We start from the raw sequence: 23892 nt of genomic DNA, 5'->3' as shown, positions 1-23892 counted from the left end.
GTTCTTCCCCTTTAAATTTCTCCGGGAAACAGCAAACGCTTACTTTTTTGGACGGGTTTGGCATCGCGACAGCGGCCGCCTGCTCTTTCATACGATTGGTGGAGCCGTGGGAATATTCAAATACGGCCTTGATTGATTGGCCCAGAGCCGCTTTCAACAGTGCAGGGGATTCATTGCCATTCCGACATCACTCTCTATGGCACACACACACACTCTCTCACACACACACACATGCATACACAGCCTGGTCGGCAGCCGAGATGACACACAGGCAGCTGCACGGAAAACATCATCGGTGAAATTATTAATTCTACACGACTGTTGAATATGTCGAGGAAGTAAAAGTTCATGGAGCCACCTTCATCAATGGATATACGTCCGGAGGTTTCGCGGAATCAGTGGCGAGATTGCTTTTGTAGAGGAAATACGCCTTCCGAGCAGGAGAACAACCAATCAGCCGTGGGGAACCAAAGATAAACAAGCTTTATGATAAGACACAACTCTGTAAGTCATCGATTATGTTTCAGGATTACTCTCCTTGATGGTTTGGGAACACTGTGTCGGCTCATGCGAAATGTTTCTCTGTTTCTCTATGTTTTGTTGTAGCAGCTTGATTGATATTTAACGTTAGCCGTGTAACTACATGGCAATAAAAGAAATATTTCAGGTTGTAAAGATGCTTCAGTGCACGATGTCAGGTTTCGCCCTGCAGTGATTCCAAGTCGACAGCGCTAAAGTGGTGAAAGATGCCCAGTGCGCACTAATAGCCTAGATAGGAGCGTCTCGCCCCTTACTATATTATGAGTGTCCTGCTGTTGGCTAATGTGTATTTATATTGGCCGAGTCCAGTTATGAGAATTTATAGTATATTCACTATATAGAATAATTTAGAATAGAATAATCTAATACATGGAATAATTCCTAAAATGTAGACTATTCAACAGTTACACACGGGAATTAATAGGTCCAAATTGGTTATGATACTATAAGTTAAACATTTGCATAACAAAAATCTGTAGTTTCTAAATGTTTTTTTTTTCTGAGGGGAAAACTGTTCTCCTGTGAGCCAATGCAATTTCCTGGTCTCATCCTTTTCATTCTCAAATGACATCTTTGTTGGGATGGGGGCTCTGCGCGCAATGAAAGGCGCTTTATATGTCAGCATCTCCAGTGGATTGGGGAAGTGCTTTGAAGTATATTATCGGTCATTCAGGAGCTGCCTCTGAAGGTTTCCATTTCTATTGTCTAAAAGCCGGAGGTGGGATCATCGCACCTCACTGCACCGGTGGCAGCCGAGGTTGAAGGTTAGCTGCAGCAGAGGGGGCCTATATAGATTATTGGCCAGGTGTGAAATTCTACCCCGCATGCTTTTCCTGCTTGTGCCAGATCCTTTATTACCCAGAGAGATGGGATGTCACAGCTTCTCTCCAGAGGCAGAGAAGGAAAGCCTGCAATTTGGTGTTTTATTGTCCCCTTCTTCTTCATTTTCTTTCTTTTTTTTCTGGCTGTTTTGCGACCAAAGGAGAAAAATACCTCAACCCCCCCTTGGTTTATTTAAATTGTGAGGCATGTGACTATCAGGAATAGGCTTATATTTCTGTTTTATGATTTACTGTAAACATATTAAAATCATGGCATTGTATCTTTTGATTTACCACAATGTCATCATAAAAAATGTAGTGCCTTATCCCCCTTTCATCATAAAGTATATTGGCTTTCACTATAAATCCTTGGCCACTTTTACTTAGCCAGTGGATGTTTAGTGCTGCATGTTTTTTAGAGGTATAATCAAGACACCGCTGTGATTTTCAATTATAGAATATTATACAAAACTAGTCTCAATGAGATATTTATATTATTTTGGTTGTTTGTTTGAAAGTTGCTTTGCCTGGGCGTGCAGTTGTTTGAGGAGGCTTGTAAATTGCGTCATGTTATTAGCAGTCAATGTGCAGGTATCCCATGGGGGTTTCCCTCTGATCTTGCATCACATCCCAGCAGTAATTCCAACTCCGTGAAGGGAAGGGATTTGTCATTTGGCTGGCTGCTTCCCTTTGCCCTCTCAGGAGCGAAGCTGAGCTCTGATTTATTGTGAAGTTTCCCTGGTTCGCTCAATCTCCATGCCTACAGAATTACTGAATGGAGGAAACGGCTCACCACGAGAATGACCTTTTCTTGGATGACTGTTGCCCAGGCCAGTACAAGGACTGATTAAGGTCATGTCTTTTTCTGCCATGTCATCCGTAGCTTCACATTTAAGGTTGGTTAAGTGTACAGTGAGTTTTCTCTGTTGTGGATTAGCCTAAATGGTTTGGAGCCAGAATGATAAGATGCCTTTGAAAATAAATATGCACCCAACCACGCTGCCTTAAAGTAATGTCGATGGTTTGGTCGCTTAGCAGTTTATCTCGTGCACCCTCTGTAATCACCATTTCATCTGCTGAAGACATGTCATGTGTAATTACAGGCAGACTGCCATCTTTTGAAATCTGTCTAATTGGTCTTTTAATTCTAATAGGATGAAGGGGGGAGTGAGATGGGGGTTAAGGGTGGAGGGTTAAGGACCGGGGCCTCCGAGGTCATTGGGGGAGGGGACAGGACTGCAAGGGTTATTTGGAGCTCCAGTCATTTTTATTTTGTCTACACGATGGTGCTCAGTCATTACTTCCAATTAATGATTAAGACTGCCAAATTGCAATTGATGCATCACCATTTGCCCTAAATAGAAAGGCACTGAGATGATGACATTCTTAGTCGGTCCAGAGATCAAAGACCCTTTTTTTTTTTTCATCCTCAAACATTTTTGATGTTATGGTGATGCATGGTAGAGAGCTTATCATTAGGTTATCTCCCCAGAATAGGAGCCATACAGGCAGCAGTTTCTCTATCTTTGAAGATTTTAATGACTCGAAAGAATCAGTGACCCTGAACAGTAAACAGCCAGAGGATGGGGCTTGGGGCTTGGGGAGATGGAGTTTGTGTAACATAATGCCATTTTTTTCTGTCATTTTTGTCTTCATTTATGGTTTTAAAAACAGGCGATGAGAATGGGATACTTCAAAATGATCCAGTCCATGCCTGAGTTGACCAACAGATGTAAAGAACATTCAATTTAAATCCCAGTTCGATTCTTTTGAAAAATAACTCATCTTTCCGCAAGTGCACTCTTTTACCATCTGTTATCTTTAAAGTCAAGGTTTTTTAAAAGCTGGACAGCATACCCATAGCTTTTAAGTATGCATACTGGGATAAGGATAAGATAAGGCTTTGTTTACCCTCTACTGCTACCTTGGCATTGGCCAGACTTTACCCCATGCAGTTTGTTTCTATTACCTTGGTACTGTCTTTGTGGACAAGGGTAGATTTTGGTCAGTCCAAGGCTTTCCACTCACCAAGGCTGCCCTCGAAGATAAAAATCAAACCTGTCAGCTTTGGTTTAATGGCTCAATTTGTTTTTGTGTGTTTTCATCATCTGTATACATATAAAGTCAGAATGATCATGTCCATGTATAACCTCTTGTGTCTTCCATTAATATGATGTTGTGTGTAGCAGAACTATACAATGTGTATCTTCCCCAGGAGTGGGGGTCTTGGTGGAGATCTTCACTCTACTGAGTGCACTTTTCTAGTTCATATAATATTAATATATTAGGTAGGTTAACCACTAATCATTCTAGCAACATTGCTTTGAAAGACTGCCTTACAGATATGGCGCTATATTAACTCCAAAGTAAATGATTAATTGTTTGTCAAAACTGTTAACCTTGTAGACAAATACTTCATGCTTGCAGTGGCTGCTGCCGCTGCTGCTGCTGGAATTAATGGGGCAAGCTCTGATCCTACGGAGATGCTACTGTCATTTGTTTCAAACCATTTGTTGCTGCAGTGTTAAACGTTAAATTCCACTGAAAATAGCATTTGAAAATGTTCCTATTGAAGGCGATGTACATTTTTTCACTGTTGGGTAGACAAACGGTCGAAAGCTTAATGTATGTCTGTAGAATTTATTTGCACATTGCTCAAACAGTTTTAAATTTCTCACACAGTTAAGGTTTTTCATAGTTTATATGTCCTTTATTCAGATTTAGACATAGATTTGTAAGGAACTTTGATGTTATCCTACAATGGAAAAGCCTCATAGGGAGGTTGTTGAACAGGCAGGGTAAAAATGCTATTTAAATATAGCGTATGATTATACTGTAACAATAGCATAGAAGGTGACAGTGCTGACACCGCATATATAAACACATTTGCATTATCCTTTGCCCAATTATGTTTTGCAGTAGTGAAGAAATATGTGTAGATTGTTTAGAGACTGTTAAAGATTGTCAGTAGTTTGTTAAGATTTTTCAGACTTAAATGCCCTCAGCTTTATTGTAACATAACTGCCTTGTTGTGATGGCTACATGAAATTTTGCAAGGGAGAAACTGTAATGTTACCCAGCCATTAACGCTGTATGATTTACACCCAGGATTCTCTGGACATCTGTCTGAATATTGCGACTGTATTTACATAAATCTTGTGCTTGCCTTGCACGCGAATTCTACGGTAAATGCTTTTTAACACAGTTGTAATACCTTTTAGCTAATCTCAATGGAAATGAGGCTCATTGTTATCAGCCCGCAGGCCTCGAGTGTTCTTGCAGCGTAGAGCAGAGTGGCTCCGGGTTGTTTGGTTATCCTGTATGTGAACCTTTGTGTCCTTTTTTTTTTTCTTTTTCTCCAGAGAAGAAGAGAGAATTCTGGGTCTCTCTTATATGCTGCTCTGATACCAATTATGCAAACTATTATAGAATTTAACCAGGCCAGCTCTTATCGGCTAATCCAGAAGTAATAGATTCTATTAAAAATGTATGAGGGGTTTGGGGTGCGTGCGTGCGTGCGCGCGTGTGTGTGTGGTATATAGAAATGAATCCAGCAGCTGCTGTCTAATTCTGTCTGTATGTCAGACTACATCTCTGGTGTCCTTTATTTTGCCATACGTAATATACAATTAATTATACAGTAAGTGGATTGTTATTCATGGCCCTTGTCATGTTCATTCAAAGAGAGAGCCCTCTTTTTCTCTTCTGTAATGACCAATTGCTCTTTGTTAATCATTTATTTCCTCCTAAATTAACCTTATTTTTTTTCTGCCTTTCTGCTCTTTCCCTTTTGCACTTCTGCAGTTTCTGAGTGGAAGGAAGGAAAAACATTAGCATAGCACTCACATGCTAATCCACCCAGAGACCGAAAGGGATGCTTGTCTTAGACCTTTTTCATTATCATCTAATTATCAACTGAGGATTCTGAGAACTGCTAAGAGGAGCTGAGATGGTAGGGAGGGGCATGTGTCAATGTGAAAGTGAGAGTGTGTATAGAGTCAATGTGTGTCTTTATTCTGTACATTTCATGTTTGTTTAGAGGGAGCCTCCCTCTCTGCCATTTGCTTCTATCTCTGCACTGACCCTTGATGCCGCACAAACTCATAAAAGACACAGAAGGTCAGACAGATGCTCTTGTGTGAGGGCCTGTAATTTAGAGCTTTTTCTGCTTTGATGGATATTTTCGTGCTGTCGCATCGTATCGCCAGGTAAAAAACAAAGCATGGCATATTATAGATTTTTAAAAAACATTTTGACCTGTTTAGGCATGCAATGCAAACCTGAAATGACCTCGACATCAGCTACTGTTTGTGAGAACGCATACATTCATATCAGTTGGACCGTGTAAATCGATTTTACTTTGTCATACAAAGTCTTTGTATTATCCAATCAAGCCAATGTGTGAGAACTCACAGCGAGTGAATGGAGGTGTTGATGATGTTTCTATTTTGTACAAAACAGATGAAAACAAACATCCAAGGGTGAACAAGATGGGTCATTTACCCAAAGACGTAAGGCTGGACAAAATCTTCTATCCCGATAATGATTTATATCACGATATAACATGTTCTCTGGTAATTCAATAAATAAATAGATAGTCAGTTTTTCAGTTTGTGCGCGTTATTATCAATTCAGATGTCGCATAATTGTGTATCACAGTCTCAATATATGATTTCATCACAATACGATTCCATTGAAAGATGATAAACGATCATGTCTAATTATGGCCCACTCCTACGAAGATCGCAATGAAAATATCTGGAGAGACAAAGAGATTCTGGAATTTCTTCGATGCAGAATAGTCAGACAAATTCAACAACTGCAAGAGACTTAGTTGTTAAGGGCCAAATGACAGACCACGGTGTAATCAGCATCCTGTCCTGCCAAATGAAGTATTTCCAGTGAGAATGCGTCTGACTCTGTCCAGACCTGATCTGTCGTACATTATCCAGAGTTCATATGAGCAAACAGCCATGTCTGGGTAATCATAGCCAGCATTTCAATCTCAAGAAATATGATCATAGCCTACATTGTCTGGAGTTGAACTTCTTTCTATTACAGCATGAATATGAGTGGTGCTAGTTTGATGACAATACGCAATAGTGGTCTCAAGATAATAAGCTGAGGGATACTGTTTTTGTTGAACAGATGTCATTAAAACTTCAGTTAAAACCCTAAGGCATCTGCTAGTTAAACTAAAAACAGCCATTAGGAAATCTCTCCATCACTGCCTTCATGGCTCTTCAGCTTCCTTATCTCTCACAAAGTTCCATGCCCTGATCCCAGGACAGACGACACATTTAAATAAAAAAAAAATCTGTCAATGACTTGGAAAATGTATCTGACAAAACTTCCTTGGGGGACAGTTAGATGGACTGCAAAGCACAAGGTCTTTATCATCCCGGTATGCCCTTGGTGGACTACATCATGCTGCTTATCAGCTGCATGGAAGGCACCTGGGAGTAGTGAAGATTATAGATGACCTTGCAGCTTAAAATGAGTGCTCTTTTTCTTATTATGCATGTTAGAGAAGCCCTTAAATATGTGATCTTGTAAGACATGAGAAGTACAACCATATAGGCGCTGATTTGTAAAGCTGATTGAAGGAAGTAACACTGACAGTTAATGTTAATTACAAGGATTCTTGAACTGATTTGTGAAGGTTGAGCTGATCTATGCTGCATATTGCAATTTTTAAGATCGCTGACTTTGCAGTTGCCATGTCGTTAATATTGCCGCCATTCACTATTGTGAGAAGTGCAAGACATAAGACTTTTTGTTGAGGAGAAAATTATACGGAGGATTTATATTGCTTGATAACTTAGCCCAGATAGTATCATGAATTCTGGCATCACTTTGATTTCATATCTCTCTTCCCTTTTTTGGGTAATTCTACTCGAGAGTTTCCACAAGATCTATTTAAATTTAAAATTTAGATAACAGGATCAAAGAAACCATCATTACTTGCACTTTACGCACCATTTCTAGCTCCCTTCTGCTTTCAGTGAAAGTTTTTTTTTTTTTCTTTAAGCTACTGCAGGCTTCTCTTTGAATTATAATGCCCTCCTTGATGTATTTTATTCCAGCTGCAAATGATGAGAGTAATGGAAGGTATTCCGATTCACGTCTCATTTTCTGCTAGTGAAGGGATTTCCCTGGAGAAACTTTTTCTCCCTTGTGTTCCTTCTGCGTTTTCCGGCGCCTCCATCTTGACAAATGTGTGGTAATGGAAGGGTTGTTGTGAAATTGCCATTATTTTCTAAATGGAATCTGACCATGCTTAGGCTTTTAGGTCTGTGTGTGTGGGTGTGTGGGTGTGTGTGTGCGTGTGCGTGTGCGTGTGCATGTGCGTGTGCGTGTGCGTGTGTGTTCAGATGAGACAGGTTGCACTGAGCAGTTTGAAGTGGGCTTGTCACCAAGGGACAGATGTTGAGCGGAGGAGGGGGGCGGGTACACGAGAGAGGGAAGAGTGTGTGTGTGTGTGTGTGTGTGTGTGTATATGTGTGTATGTGTGTTGGCACCTGAGAAAAATCAAAGCCACTCTGTCTCTTCCTTTTGAGGTGAAGGTAATCATGTCTCTGCACCTCGTCACCGAACACTCTGTTCTGCGGTTGACTCACTTTAGCAGCCCTTTGGACCCTGGGGGAGAAATGAAAGCAAAAATCCAAAAGAACCTTAAAACTAAACATGAAAAAAGGCACTTTGACAGCTGTATGCTGCAGGCTTCTATTAGCCTTGTTTGGGACTTCTGCATGTGTAATCATTGGACTTATTACGTATGTTACGGTAGCCCCGGGTTCTTTAGTTTTGCAGTGCTAGCATTCAGACTTGGTGACTGTCAGATAATCAAAGAGAATGTCAAATGCGATTATCACTGAAATATTCCCTCAGTGCCTGGCTTTATCTTCAGAATGATTGCTTCAATCAGCGCATCTGTGGTGATGCACCCCTTCGCCTTCAGACACAGCCTCTCATTTCCTCTGACAATACTTAACTCTGCAAACAGCACAGCCTATTTGGTGGAGTGAGCTGCTTTTGGCTTTCTCAGCTGATCAATAAGGCCTAAATTTATAGAAAAATAAATCCAGGTCTCAGGGCTAGTTATAAATTGAAACACACGGCCAGAGGCTAAAGGCCCTGTAAATGATCCGTGTGATTGCAACCGACAGAGCAAGGTTGATAACAGGAAAGAGCCATCAAAAGAATTCGGAAGAAGGAGGAGATGGAGTCGTCATTATATTATGTTACTTTTTTGAATGCTCCATCTCAGCAATTCAAAGAGGGGCTCCTAAATTTTAATATGGTAAAAGGACCCAAGTGGTTGCAGAGCTACCAAAGTAACATGGAAAATATTTTTAAAGAGGAGAGCCTCCTATGGGGTTTTAGTTTTCTCCATAAGCAAGCTTGCAGTTTTCAAACTGATGTTTGATGTAAGAGTTTGAATGTATTACATATAATTTGATGTCTTTTCAAACTTAATGTTGGCATCTACTTTTTTTCCAGTGATCCTAGACACTGTGTGGCCTAGCTTTGCAATCACTAAAACTTTTACAATCAAAAGACACAAGAACAAAAATGGTGCAAGATCAAATCATTTCTCGTGAGGTTTTCCTTGATTAGTTGTTCTAGGGATGTCGATCTCAATCTGAAAAATCTCAAATGTTTACTTAACATGTTTATTTGCCGTCAACTATTAGTATTGGTATAAGTATTAGTATATTATTGGTTATAGACTTAAAACCCTTTTTCTTTATTTCTTTAGCAGGTTTAAACAGGCTGTGTGCGGCCCTAGAGAACTATCATGCTAGCCTGTATCCAGAGACGACAGGATATCTCATCGCAGAGTCTGGCCTGCGCACCCAAAAGCCTTGATGTTCCACCACCGCCATTACTGCTCTCAGTGCCACCACTGCAGCCACGCACCCACAAAGGTGAGTTTGCATCACGCATATAAAGACATTTTTGCCAGAAAGGACAAACAGAAAATACTATACGGATACCACAAACACACAATTTATTCAGTTTGTAACTAACATAGAAATGACTGGTATAACAAGTAAAATCTCTGTCATGTTCCTGAGTTACTTTTTTAATCAATCATGTTCAGCTTGACCTCGTCGCCTCCAAGTGCACCTAAAGCTCATGCATGGTTTTAGTGATGCGCTGAGATTTCAGCTCCTCTCAAAGCATCAAGAATTTAAAATAATGGGTCTCCTGATGATGATGATGCCTGTTAATTGGGTTACTAATCAGTGTGCGCCTGCAGTGCATATGCATGCAGGTCAAAGTGGACTCTAAAATAACAGAGTTAATCAACTCACATACAGGATCACTAATGATGTTCACATTTTGTGCAGAAAGTGCTCCCTGTCTGTGTTGTTTGACCTTCATCGTGAGTGATTATACCGCAGTCACTGAAAGGTTGAGTGGGTGTCTCAACCTAACCTGGACTGACATTTGTGATTAGATTGCGTTCAGTTAATTGATTGAATGTGACTTGTTTGCCAATTGAGTTCATGGTCCGATACTAGCTTCTTTATGGTTACTCTATATCTATATTATTTGTGCAGTGGTCCAAATTGCCTTTTTCTTCCTGGACAGTCGAGATTCACATAATGAGATCACATTGCCACAAATTAAGTTATTCTGCTGTGGTTTCCTTTTCCCGATTGCTTTAAAAATTTGCTGATGCCTTTATACTTATGTGCTGCCTCTGGTTTGAAGCTATATTGAAGATCTATAACTACTTACAGTTTAATGGTCCTGCTGTGTGTATTGCAGCCTTATGGACGTACTTAGCCATGGAATATCTTGAATTATTTGGCCCTTTAAAGATTCTTGTGTTTAGTATAGGTGTTGCAGTGTGTTATTATTTCATGCTTATGCTGTCATATATTTTGAGTTTTATTTGGAGTCATGGAAGAACAGCTACTGCACTGCAGAAGCTAACCGGGATCGTAAATGAAGTGAAACAGTACGACTCAGACTGTGGGCTCATGGAAAGCAAGTGCATGCATATACTGACTAGTAACATTTTGTACATTCTGACTTTTCTCAGACAGAATCACCATAATTTGACTATCTAATGTTATCTTAGGCTATGGGCTCCGGATTATCTTATCTGACTGATCCTGTTGCCAGTAAATGTTTTCTTTAATTTGCATTTTATACAGAATATCTTTGTTCATTCATCATGAAATCTAATCTCCCATTGAGTATGCATTACATAAGCCCCTCTCACACATGCACTGGAAGAAGAAGGGTAATTTACATGAAGACCCAAATGAAAGTGTTGACCAATACAAACCGCCTACGTGACTGTGGTGTACTACACGTCATGTCCTGCCACCCCTCGCCTAAACCAAACAGAGTGTTTCCCGTAAGTCAGAACGCACATGACACAGTCAACCTCCTGTTGTGTGCTACATATGAGAAAGGACAACTTAAAACCATTCTTTTTTTTCTGAGGTCACCAAACTTCATATACTGAAAATAACCTTAAAAGTCGGCACGAGACTAACACAAGAGTTACGTCCATACGGCCAATTGACAAAACGCATGGATAGTTTGAACAATGTGTTTCTAACTGCATCAGATAAATGCCTCTTTGTCTTTTTTTTTCTTTGCTATTAAATATAAATTGGGAATCAGTGGAGCACTGGTCTGCTAAACGCTTGAACAGAAGGGCCTTGTTTGCCTCAGGCAGAACCAGGGGTGCATTTCTCATCCTGTTTACCTGCCCCCCCCCCCCCCCCCCCCCTCCCTTCCTTTTTGAGTTTTATGTACTGCGACTGTGCATAGTGCAGCTCCCTCCAGCTCGAGCCTGACATTTCAAGCACACCCACAGGGAATAGAATGCTGATGGGAGCTCAGCCTGTGCGGCTCAGGCTTCTTCATTAAATGGCTCGCTGTTGGATTGAGTTAAATAGGGACGGTCTTTAGTCGATGCTGCGCTTTTGAGAACCATTTCCATTTTTAGCTATCACTAAATGGAACGCACAGGACATGAAAGCTCTCAGCCACACAAACGAAAGATTTCTAAGAATCGAGCGTCAGGAACTATGTGACAGCGAATGAGAGCTGTTCTTCTCTCTGCTATCTCCGCTTGAAAAAAAGCAGGGGCTGGAAGGGCTTTTTCCCACGCTGCCGGCCTGCGCTCGGGTCGGCTTTGAGAGGGTAAAGTTTGCCCAAGCTGGGCCAAGCGGCACAGAAACAAATGAGGAGTGACACTGGTGCAAAGGAGTATTCGCCAGAGCTTCCTGGAGCACACATAACTAAGTGTTCAACCCTGAGGTCACTCTGTTCTTTGAGCACCCTTCATGTAGAGATCACTGACATGGAAAGATGGAAGCATGTGAAAATTGGGTGAATGAGTGACTGTATTTTTATTTATTGTGTGTTTACAGAAGAATTTTGTGAATAGAGAGGTTAGTATGAATGAGATTCAAGAGCATGTGTTCTGGTGTCAGCATGTCCTGTGTCCACCTTTTCCTATCTATATCTAATGGTCCTCAGGGCTGCTAGGTTGAGTAAACCTCACAGAGGCATTAACTGGCAACCTTCTTTTAACCCCATGGGAGATAAATATGAATACATCTTTCTTTATATGAGTCTGTTGACATTAGAAAAGCTCCTGATTCCTGTATTAATCAATATTTTTTCATATCAACATCTAATGAGTGATGTGTAAGGGGCCATTCAGTGACAAACCCAAGTATGGAACTCTGAGCTTTTTAAGCTTCTTAAAGCCCATTGTTTTGGTTTTATGACGCATTTAGATTTGCAAATGGTAAATTCATTCACAAACAAAACACAGTGTTATAGTTGCAGAGTTGATCTAAAACTGACCCAGAAACTTTGGCTTCCTCCCACTATTAGTGTTGCACGTTAACAGAATTTTAGCCCGCTTTTAGCTTTGGATGTTTCTCATCAAAATACACTTTGGGAGTTGTAGATAACTTCTCACCTGACATTTTTATGCACACAGTCTTCTACTTTTTCATCAAATAAAGATATTTTCAAACAGTTCATCTTTTGTTTAGGAGAGTTTTATGTCCATTCAAGTCCATGCGATTAAAAGATGGGAATTTACTGAAATCATCCATCTCAATAACAATATCCCATATATATTGCATATACATTTTATTTTAAGTTTGTGACCTGAATTGAGAGGGAGGACATAGCAGCTGTTAGTTTTGATGTTACTGCACTGTCTAATCAGCAGACAGTCAATTTCAGAAGCTCGTCTCAAAGAGATGAATGAAGTCAGGGCCAATTAATTACACGGTTCTAATGACTGGGCTTATTGGGCCAACTGGGTGCATAGAGGGTGTTGCCATGGTAATAGAGACATAGGTTTTAATGGGCTTTGCTCAGTCCCTGTTTATTAAGGTAGGCCAGAGAATATAAAATATCAGGATGTGGTAAACAAGTATTTATGCCTGCTGAGAAGCACTGTTCTGTAATTAACTGCCATTTCTCAGTGCAATGTTCCTGCTGAGGATTAGATGCTGGTAAACATGTCATCTCACTGAAGTGTTTCACGATAAGTCTTCGGCATAACATCAAAGACCTGTCCAATTTTTGCCTGGCAGTTCAACCAACATGTATGGATACTAACAAGGGATAATTTAAGATTTTCTTTTTTGTTTTATCTCACATATTTAGTGGTCATTCTAATGGTTTTCCTATGTGGGCCCTCTGGGTATGTATTAGTTGGAAGCCGTGGTTTTGGAAATGCAATGAGCATGTCCAACTGCTGTTTTCAGCCCTGCCTCTGGGGCTTGTTGTGCTCATAAATTAGTGATTAACTGAAACTGCTCTGAAACAATGAGGTCTCTGCTCTAATCTTGGGGGAAATGGCTTCAATGTGACCACGGGAAAAGGATTAGCCAGTTTAAAGTGGCAGAAAGCATTGAGTGGGATTGTATGGGGGTGTAATCGGGGTTATGAAATACCATATATTTAGATCCAGTAAGTTCCCAATGTTTTTATCCCTCCAGAATATTTTCATGCTAATATTTATAAAAATGTCTTTTCTTTAAGTCACAAACACACAAATATAATATATTAAGCCTTGTGGTAATTGAGAGTTTATAATTGCCCCTCCTTCCCGCCCCACCCCCAACTGTGCATGTCCCCCTGCATGGAAAGAGGAAATCAGGATTAGGTGTTTCCTGTGAAAGTGTTCCAGTTCACTCAGCATGGTGCCGCAACAGTTGAGCAGCATGTTTAATATGTGGAGCCACTTCCAACCGAGAAAACATTTAAGCCTGACTTGTGGGACCATTAAATCTACCCATAGAGGGCTGTAGATGGCTCACACATCAGTGACAAGCTTTTCAGTCCTACGTAACCTACTTCAATCAAACAGCAAGTGGATGGAAAATGTTAAGGGTCAAATCATTTGAATTTGTAAGCACTGCATGATGCTCCCAGGGGTAAGGTTGCTCTGGAAAAGTGGCTAGTGTTATTTTCTGTGCCGTTTTTCTGCTGCCTCTGTGCCTGTGTTCTGTCAGGGCTGAAGAGTGAAACAGTGTGCAGTCTGCAGGTTCAGGGTGATTAAGTGCTTAAGGTCAGGCTGCTAATTATTTCTGCGCTGCTCCTTACCTAACAACACAGAGCTGCCATTCCCCGTTGTCATGTGAACAGCCTCATCTTTGTTTTCATTTTCATATCTTTGTTTTACACCACTGAATTCTGTTGTGTGACTGCAGTGCCTCTTAATAAAGAAACCTTGGAAACCATTTCACAAAGGTAAATATAGTTGACAATCTAAGGAAAAACTGTTGTAAAAACGTGAGATTTCCATGACTTTTCTGATTCTAAAGCAGGTTGAGGAGCTGTAAAAAATACTGTGAGAGAATCAAAACCTCAGAGAAATTCACACAGCTCATATTCAGAAACTGTGTCTTTCGTTGTCAGTTGTCAGGACTTATGTATGGTTGTGATGTCACAACTATACTATGTATATGTAGAAAGTGCCGCCACAGTGCAGTTAAAGTCGTTCCCCGGCTGTAATGATATGCAGAGATGCAGAGAGTGCAGATGCGGATGACCGGAAACGCCGACCAATCAGAGCAAACTGGGCTCATTTGGGAGAGGGGCGTAAAGAGACAGGCGCTAAAACGGAGCATTTCAGACTGAGAGGGAATAAAGGTAAATTTAAACAAATACTATAGGAAAAATAATGTGTCTTTTGAATATTAAAACATCTAAACATCTCCAGGCAAACACCCAAAATACAAAAATGAAGCTGAAAATGAGCATAGTATAGGCCCTTTAACTCACAAAATGTGACCTGTTTTGTCTATAGTATATGCAAAACATTTCTTCTGGCCTATGTGCTAATTATTACATACTAAAAACTCATTAATGCAGACCTACTTTAATATCAATGATTAAAGGAACCATGTTGTTCCAAAAAAATATTTACTAATTTACTGGCAGATACATTTCTGTGCTGTAGTTTCAAATGCCTGGAATTTAAAAGAGCGAAATAGCTGACTGAATATAAGTATCACAGCCTTATAATAAGTAAGAAGCTTGGGGTTCTGGCTTGATTCGTACATTTTTACTTATTTGTGTGGTTATTTTCAGGATAAAGGCCAAAATGAGCTGGGAGTGACTGATGCACATGTTTTAAAAATACCCTCCCTTTGAAGGTGCAAATTACCTCTTATCCAGATAACTATAGAAGCACTACTTAATGCACGTCGTTAATTATCACTTTCGCAAGTATGCATGTGCCCTCATGTTGGGAGTTAGGGTGAGACATCAGCCCCTACACAGTAGGTTTGTGCCTTTTTGGCGTAGTGCCAGATTGTAATTATTGAACCACAGTTTTTAAACACACAGCGAGTATTGTGAAGTCTTGCTTCAAGACATACAGTACTTATATTACTCCTATCACGCGCTTTGGGAAAGCCACAACTGGATGCTAAACATGTTGTGCTCAGTTTATGGCAATTTAACACCAATGATTGGTCTTAAAGTCCTTAAGATTGAAACAGTTACCTCTGGTTGTAATTTAGAGCATCTTTAACATTGGTCATGATTTCTCTGATCTCACTATGTCTGCTTCTGCCAAAATCAGCTCAAATGATCCGAATGATATGATTTAATGCACACGTCAAACAGCAGTGGTCCTCAGATGATAAATACGTGAATGCAGAGTGGGGAAGGCCTATTTGCTAATGAGGTTTCCATAGTGCCACATTAAGGCGGCCTCAGTGGGAAGTGCAGCTGTGTTGTGTCTCCATGGCTCTGACAGGTTTGTAATCTCCGGACTAACAATATCAGACACCCTGTGAAGACGTGTTACCATTCAAAGTGTTTGAAGTGTTTGTGGAACAGCGAGCCGATCGCAGCGTGCAGAGCTTGACACCGACGTTTTACTGAACAAGAGAACGACGTAAAATGCTTGTTTTGCTAAATTATCCGCCTTTGATAATTTAGCAATATTATTCCAGGCAGAAAATAGAATAGGTGACGGATTTATTATACTAAACATGAGATCAATTCTCATCATCTAAGCTATTTTCAGGTGGATATGAACCTCTTCTGCATATAATTTATGGTAATGAATATTCAGCTTTTAGCCAAAGGCCAGAAATCGTTAGTGCAGCTGTATTTTCCCTGTTCTCACATCTTGATAATGTATACAGTTTGAACACCTCGCCAACATACTAGATGACATGGTTTTATATAGCTGAGCTACACTGTGATACATAATAAACAGTGTTTTGCTTTGTTGTATTTCTCTGTAGAATTCATGCTCCTGGCACACTATGGTGCCATTCCTTCATCTCCGCTGGGAGATTGCTGGATGGATTGCTGGATGGATTGAACACTCCACCTTACCTCTTTCCTCCATTTTAAACACCCAATTTATTTCTTTCATGAGATGGATCTTTTAGATTGAATCATTTTCACAGTCGGGAAGCTCACTGTAGGCCTGAAAATGAAATGAACTCCCAAATCAATTTCAAATGGGAACAAGTGAGCTCTCCCCCGCATGGCTGGAATTGGTTTTGTTATTGAAAATGAAATTAAGTGTTTTGTTTTTATTTTTCGCCCTTTTTATTGCAGATTACCGCCTTGTTCTTTTGCCTGCTGTGATTTCCGCCGATCCGGGATAATTTCAGCACCTTTTTCTTTTTATGTCAGGAATTCCATAAAAGTGTCACACTGAAAGGTGGCGGTAATTTCTACCAGGTGATTTATTGTTTTTAAATGGGCCACCTTCTCCACCTTTCCTTTGTCGCTAGGAGTTAAGCAGCCATGAAATTGCCAGAATAATAGTGTTTAAATCCAATCTTAGTTTGTCCCGTCAGCTTTCCCCGCACACAATTCAATCAGCGGTGCTCTCGGTGATTGCTCCTTTTCCATCTGCATCAACTTTTCCCTTCACAGTTTAGGCTCCAAGCTTTTACAGTAGAATTGGTTCAGGGTTATAAAAGCATCAAGTGGAACCAAACTGTTCACAAAATGGCGATTGCTCAAATGATTACAGAGTTATTGAGAAACAACCAAAAATGGGGTGTGTATCAGCTAGGAAGAATTTTAGCATTAGCATTTAGCTACAATCACCCTCCTCTTGGGCTTCTCCTGCTGTGGTTTAACAGCTAAATGTCATCAAATAAATGTCATTGGAGCCATTTCAGTTAAATTAGGGTCCTCCTCCCTCTCCTGTTGCCATTTCCCGTCTTTTGATTTCCCAGGGCAAACTCATTTTGGGCTGAAATAAGTTTGAAGTGATTTCATTAAGCACTGCTCAAACATGGCTGGAGGGGTTTCCCTCCGTAAAATGAGTTTAAACAACATGTTGATGCCTGCCATTATTCCCTAAAACAGGTTTGAGATTGAAAGCAAAAAACAACAGAACACAAGCTTTCTCTGGGCTGCTTGTAGACTAATCACTTGTTCCTGTCTCCTTTGTTCCCAGGTGAGCCAGCCTCCATGATTTCTCGGTATCCTTCTCCTGCAGAGTTGGACGCTTTTGCCCAGAGGACGGCCAACAGCCCACTGTCCATCAAAATATTTCAATCTGAAATCCGGGTGCCACAACATAAACAGCTTAACAAAACAGTAAACGGCTTAGACACCACAGGCCAACGTTGTGGCCCCTACTCACACCCGTACTCAGGAGGCTACCAAGGTTTGTTGGCTGTCATCAAAGCCTCTGTGGTAGTCAAAGGTGTTGTGAAAAACTCTGAGGGCAGGAGGACTAAACATGCAAACACCCAGACTTCTGTGGCACCGTATAATAATCCTCTGAATAATGGCTATGCAGTCAGACACGGGCATAAAGCCTATCATATAAGCTCATGTAAGCCCCATGATGTTCCCATTGAGACACTTTGTTCTAGAGCAGGGATGGCCTCTGGAGATCAGAGCCTGGCCCCCCAGTCTGAGCTGGCGGAGGTTCAAAGCCTGATGAGGCAGATGAGCAGAGTTCCCCACAGCCAGGCCCTGCAGCTGGGGGGAGAAGCTCGAGCCAGCCCCTCTCTGCAGGCTGTGGCTGCAGTGGCTCATTCAGACTCAGACTTTGTCCTGGGAGTGCCGCCCCAGAGCAGTCTCGCATTTACAGGGGCAGTGCTGCCTACACAAAGCGCAGACATAGCCAAAGCTGGGTACTTAGAGAAAGGAGACTACACTGTGTGGCAACATAAACATCAAATTCAACAGCAGCAGCAGCAGCAGCAGCAGCATCCCTATCAGCAGGGAGCAGTGAGGATGTACAGCATGAGTAACAGTGCTCAGAGGCACAGAGCCGCAGAGCCCGGGGTTGGCCAGTCTCCTGAAACCTGCAACCATTTGCCGTACTCCTCGCAGCTATCGTATAGGCCGCATGAGCAAGTCAGCAGCTCCTCTCTGAACTGCGCCGCCATGCAGGGACAGTACTTTGCTCCTCACTGGGACAATGTTGTGGCTACCCCTGATAGTGACTGTTATACTTCTCAGGTGCTAGCAACGGGAACATGTGCAGCCAGGCCTAGAGACATGTGGCTCTCCCATCCCCATCCCCATCTCCACCCAAACCGCCATCAGCAGCACCACCACCACAACAACCCCCTGCAGAGAATCCAGCCACAGCTCCACCCTCCTCTTCCTCCTCACACCCAGGTCTACAGCGCAGACCAAAACCTCTGTTGTGGGCTGCCTAGTTCTAGCTTGTGCCACGCTGCAGTACTTAGCAGCAGCCTGCAGTCTCTGGAGTGCCTCATCAGTGAGATCCAACCTCCCTGCATCAAAGAGTGCATGCTGGGCCGTGGGTACGAAGCCATGGCGATGCCTCAGCTACTGGAGCACCACCAGCAAGCCCACATCCAGCTCCCCGTCTACAGATAAGACACGGTGTGGCGCCACACAAAAGGACGCAGAAGTGACAGACGTTTTATAGACAATGGAAGTGTGAGAATGAGACATGCCTTTTTTATAGTTTGTGCATGTACTGTATTTGTAGAAGGCTTTGTGTTTTGAGCCTGAAAAAGGTAAATGATAATCACAACTTAATATACAGGTTTGTCTTATGGACTCTCATGGTTTTATTTTTATATCTTAAATGACCATGCCTGCTGTTCCTCATTTGATATTGATGCTGAGCAATCATTCATCTGATTCATTTGAACACAAACTGTATATTTTGCAGGTGATTCCTCCGTAGGCCTTTACAAAAATGGAAACTTGCTGAACTGAAATAATCATTGGTAGTCCTACCCATCTGAGAACATTTACTTGAATCGCTGGTAACTGTTTTTGTGAATATATTGTATATTTTTACATAAAATGGCTACTTATTTCAACATTCCTCAATCATTAACTGAACTTTTGGTTGTCTGCTGCTTTGATATGGATTGTCTTTGTCCCACTATTCAGTGACCCCTGTGTTCATGCACAGTGCCCCAGTTTGGGGGGGGGGGGGGGGGTGTCATTTTGATCATTTGTATACAAATGTGTATTTTTTTGGTTATGCAGCCGCAGAGAAAGTTATGTGACATCTTGATTGATTTGATTTGGACTGTTGCATATCCAAATCAACACTGTGGCAGTGCAGGCCAAGTGAGATGCGCCCTTTTGTGGTACGTTTGTTGACATTTTCTTTTTCAATTTTAAGAGGTTGTTTGGACATTTTTCTTGAATGAAATCATCTTTGGAAGGTTTTGACACTGTGACACAACACCTGGGTATATATGAGTGCCATGACGGAGAACAGGCCACCTGAATCATTTACAATATCTTCTTTGTAGGGCTATATTATCTCTGGTGGTGTGAGGTGTATGACTGAGTAGTTCTTTGTGTGTCTGCACTGGTTCTGTAATAGTATTTATTTATGTCAGCCTGTTTAGTTATATGGCACACTGTCTCTATAATTATAAAGTGCAATTATTATATATGAACATGTGAGCGATCTCCATGAAGTATGTTGAAGTAATTACATTTTGCAATGTATGACCCTTATCCCTCAACCCTTTTTTGCCTCTTCTTAATAAGGATTGTCAAGTAAATGAAATTTTCCAAACGCGGCACATATTTTGTGTTATTATTAGTTATCTGCCAGACATGCAGCTGAGAAGAAGGTTTTATTATATTCATGAATGATAAACTTGTTGTGGAAAGATGATGCTTTTTTCTGGTTTTATTACAAAGGGATTTAAGGCTTAACCACCTGGCAAGTCTATTTTTCCAGCCATAGATCTCATTATATTCAGATCTCTCTTTTCACTGGAGGATCTCAGGTTTATATTGTGATGTAAATCAATCCTCAGCTGAAAGATATTGGACCGCTTCCTTTATAAATGAGTTGAAAGTGCAAATTGTGTTATCTCAGTGCTCATATTGTTATGTCAATTACTAGATGGAGGGCTGACACTTGAGGCAGAAGCCATTGAATACTTCAAAAGATACATGTAAATGAAAATGTTAGATTACATTTGTGCATTAAAAATACAGGCTTTCTTGATGATAAATCCACCAGAATATTAGTGGTCACATTATGTAGAAATGGGCTTGCCCATACCCATTATTGAATTGCTAATCTTTGATGGCGGCGTGCCTGCACCTCTTATTTTGCTTCATTTGTCCTCCTAAATTGGATGCTATAGCACTAATGTGGTTTAGGCGACTGTAGGCATAAATAGCACACCCATTTTAAGTAGTCCATTACAAAACAAATAAGCTAGATGGCATGAATAATGGCATTAGATGCACTGCTGGGGATAAAATTGCACTATTCAATTGATGACCTCATTGCAGATAACAAATATTTCAGAGTTAAAGGTCAGTGGCTTTGTCATTGAGGCATTGTTGTAAATGATTTCCTGTCTTTAGCCTATTGTGTCCTGGCTTCCCTTGGAGCTTTTCATCCTATCTATCAGTCAGGACAGGCCAGGCCGCTCTGCTAATAAACCTACAGGATTGCAGACATGCTCCTCTCGCTCTCGCTCAGAGACGATTAGAGGAACCAGAGCCAGGCCGACCTCTGGGACACACTTCAGATATGTGAGATTGGGCAGAAAAGGTAGCTTGATCCGGGGGATTAGGAGACATGAAGAAGAGAGGGGGTTTTCTGATGTTTCATAAATGAGTGTTCAAAATCCTCTGCGTTAACATTTCTTTCAGCAATCAGCCTCAGAAATAGTTTTTTGCTGGGAGCAAATTAAATTATGGTTCACCAGAAGAGCTTTTCAAAAATGCACAAAACTGCTCTTGGAAAACTCTAAACATAAATCACAACTAATGTTCAAAGTAATTTAAGGTCTGGAACTCTAACTGCATTGCATTGTATGGTTTTTTTTAATCACTGAACATTATTTTAAATAGCCCATGCAGTAGCTTCAACACAGATGTGAATTGAAAAAAAAAAAACAGACAAAGAGACTAAGATTAAAACTAAGTAAATATCGCCACCTAGAGTAAAATTTATGAACTGCAAATTATTTTTATGAGTTAAGAGTCATTCAACTCACCAGTAACACTTATTTAGTTTCACCATTTATTTTCACCAGAACAAATATGATCATAGTTCATCAACCAGAAACAAACCCATCAGGAGTATGAGAATCAATACAAAAAATGTGGATCTAACGAATAAATTACAGATTAAAAAGGTGCACACGATGTGCTATCTGGTGACGTGAAAAATATTGTTTGACATTAATGAAACAAAATAGAAGAACATACATCCGTTGAGACAAATACAATACATACAAGTTGACCACACCTTCAGACCTGACACAGACACACTGCAGACGCCACACAGGTTCAGACCTCAGAAGAAAAATAGTTCAGGTTGTTAACTTTTGCTTTGTTGGTAAAATAGAATTGCAAATATATTCATTCTGAGCTTATTTTGAAAACATTGTGTATTTGTACAGTAACACCAAGGCACAAGTGGATTAATGTGCACCTGTAATGGGCTGTTAAAATGTAAAACTACTACTGGGGCCGCTGCTCAGGTTAACAGTGGAGGTAAGTCCAAGGCTCAGGAGGCAGAGAACATCTCAATGTGAGGCATCAACACAAGTGGCAATAACAGTGTTTACAGTGGTGTGTTCTTCTCTTCATGGAACCGGTGAAAAAGCCAACTGTTAATGTCATAAATACGACAGCAACCCATGCAACATCACTCAGTACAAGAGTAACAGATGCACTTTATCTCTAACCTGCAATCATTTGGAATGATAAACAAGAACAAAAACAACCTTCTGCATTAATGTGTTTAAATTTAAAGCATTTTCATAATTATTAATCCATAAATACAGCAGTAATATTTAGTAAGCCTACTAAAACAAATAAATACCACACGGAAAGGAAACAATAGAACAATTCTATTGAAATCACATTTGAAAATGGGACACTTGACAGGTATGAATGATGTCCCTGGAAATCAAACAGTGTAGTCCAGCTCTGCGTTCAGATTTGTGTACATCTCATAGATGGCATCCACAGTGGCAGTGTAATTACCAAGGAACTGACGTACATTCGCCAGACAGTCCTCCTCTTTCACTTCCTCTCCTTTTGACAGAGCCTTGAGGAAGTTTGATTTGTAGGGAGCGGCACGTAGCGCTGCCTGCAACAGACATAAAAAAAGAACATTAAGATCACGACACATGTAAAACAAGAAACATAGATAAATACAGGGTAGGGGCACAAGATAGACACATGAAATATAACACAGCAGCAAAGAATAGGGGTTCTCTGGTAGACAAAATTATAGAAACACTGTATTAAATGCAAGCCACTAACAAATGAACTAACGTATTGATGTGGTGATATTCTATTAAATTAACAATAACAGGAGAAGGGACATTTTCCTCACAGTGAAAATCATTTGAACCATCCAGCCGTGGTATTTCTTTAGTGCCTCTTCGTAGGCTTTGGTGACATTAACCCGAATTAGGTTGGGGTTGTTCTCATCTCTTTCTCCATCTGCCAAACTCTGGAGCAGGATCTGTATGAAACGGAGACCCCTGCAGGAGAGACCCAGTACATACAAAAAAAGATCCAGTTTAGCAGCTGAAAGTTCAACATACAGTATGACATAACATTAAAGTCCGGGAGCACTCACCTTTTCAACCACATCAGAGCTAACGTTGCTCCAACTTTGGGCCACTCTGCTGCATGGTCTTCTCGCTCTGCCTCCACAATGTCCTGCAGGGTGGCGTACTTCTCAGGATCCTTAAGATACACTCCTTTAATTTTCTGTAAATGCACATCTGGGGTTGAGTTTGCAAGCAGGAGCTCATATAGGGTATCCCTAACAGTGGTATGATAATACACCAGTGCACTAGCAGTGGCATAAAAATACAGACATATCTGAATCTTACCGTTATATTGCCATTAATGTCTGATTTGATGACTGAAAATACACTGGATCCCAAGCAGTCTGGAGAGAGAGAAACAGACATTTGAGAGCAAAGCAATAAAATATGAATGACTTCATCAAACACGTCCCATGGTTCAGAGGGGAGGATGAATACGAAATAGCCTTGACATACAAACAGAGAGAGGGGCTGAAAATGCAGTGAATGCAAAGTTTCAGTTGTGGCACAATGAGGCCCAATGTGTGCTCTGTTCAATAAGTAAACAAAGAGTTTCTCTATAGGCTAAAACTGCCACAGTTGGATCCCCCCCCACCCCACCCCACCCCTGCCGTGACCCAGCAGCAGCAGCAGCTCTACTTCTGGTATGTGTGAAATAACCACGTCCTTGGGATCAGACTTTATAGTGACAAGTGATATGAACGCGTCATGAGGAACAAGCCAACCAAGTACAACCGTGACTGCCACAACACCGCGCCGTCTCAAACTCGTATATTATGTGCGTTGTTTTTAATCGAGTTCAGGTGTAAGCGTTACTCACCAAAAAATGAAGGGATATGAGACACAGACTCCAGGAACAACTTTGTGTCTACCGTCTTGTCAGGAGGCAGCTCTTTGAATTGGTTGTCCAGTAAAAGAGCCATGATACCGCCGTGATACAGCGGCAGTCGCGAGCAGCTTTCGTGCTGAAGAGGAACCCGGAACTC

The 23892-nt window shown here is 41.0% G+C and overlaps 2 protein-coding genes across 2 annotated transcripts; one reads left to right on the top strand and one right to left on the bottom strand.

Annotated features, from left to right (window-relative positions):
• Positions 1-417: 417 nt before the first annotated feature.
• On the top strand, positions 418-18713 carry LOC310958425 (protein FAM222A-like; the record flags this gene model as incomplete). The annotated part of the gene is made up of 3 exons (XM_083929357.1): positions 418-504; positions 9124-9292; positions 17308-18713. Exons 2-3 carry the CDS (start codon positions 9163-9165, stop codon positions 18711-18713), a joined length of 1536 nt encoding a protein of 511 aa, XP_083785483.1. The 5' UTR covers positions 418-504; positions 9124-9162.
• A 2649-nt stretch (positions 18714-21362) lies between these two features.
• Positions 21363-23877, bottom strand: LOC310958428 (glycolipid transfer protein-like). The gene is made up of 5 exons (XM_083929360.1): positions 23727-23877; positions 23192-23250; positions 22933-23066; positions 22684-22834; positions 21363-22434 (listed from the first exon to the last, which is right to left on the bottom strand). The coding sequence occupies exons 1-5, from the start codon at positions 23827-23829 to the stop codon at positions 22252-22254; spliced, it is 630 nt and encodes a 209-aa protein (XP_083785486.1). The 5' UTR covers positions 23830-23877; the 3' UTR covers positions 21363-22251.
• Between the last annotated feature and the right edge of the window lie 15 nt (positions 23878-23892).

This window comes from Echiichthys vipera (genome assembly GCF_963691815.1).
Source record: "Echiichthys vipera genome assembly, chromosome: 16".
In the NCBI taxonomy this organism is placed as follows: Eukaryota; Metazoa; Chordata; class Actinopteri; order Perciformes; family Trachinidae; genus Echiichthys; species Echiichthys vipera.
This window is presented reverse-complemented; position numbering and strand designations above follow the sequence as displayed.

What these genes read in the sequence shown, in the direction of transcription:
- LOC310958428 (XM_083929360.1), bottom strand. Translation starts at nt 23,829, where the DNA reads ATGGCTCTTTTACTGGACAACCAATTCAAAGAGCTGCCTCCTGACAAG. An exon ending in GCTCTGATGTGGTTGAAAAG is followed by an intron (nt 22,835 to 22,932) that starts GTGAGTGCTCCC and finishes TCTCTCCTGCAG; the next exon opens with GGGTCTCCGTTTCATACAGA. An exon ending in TGGTTCAAATGATTTTCACT is followed by an intron (nt 22,435 to 22,683) that starts GTGAGGAAAATG and finishes TGTCTGTTGCAG; the next exon opens with GCAGCGCTACGTGCCGCTCC.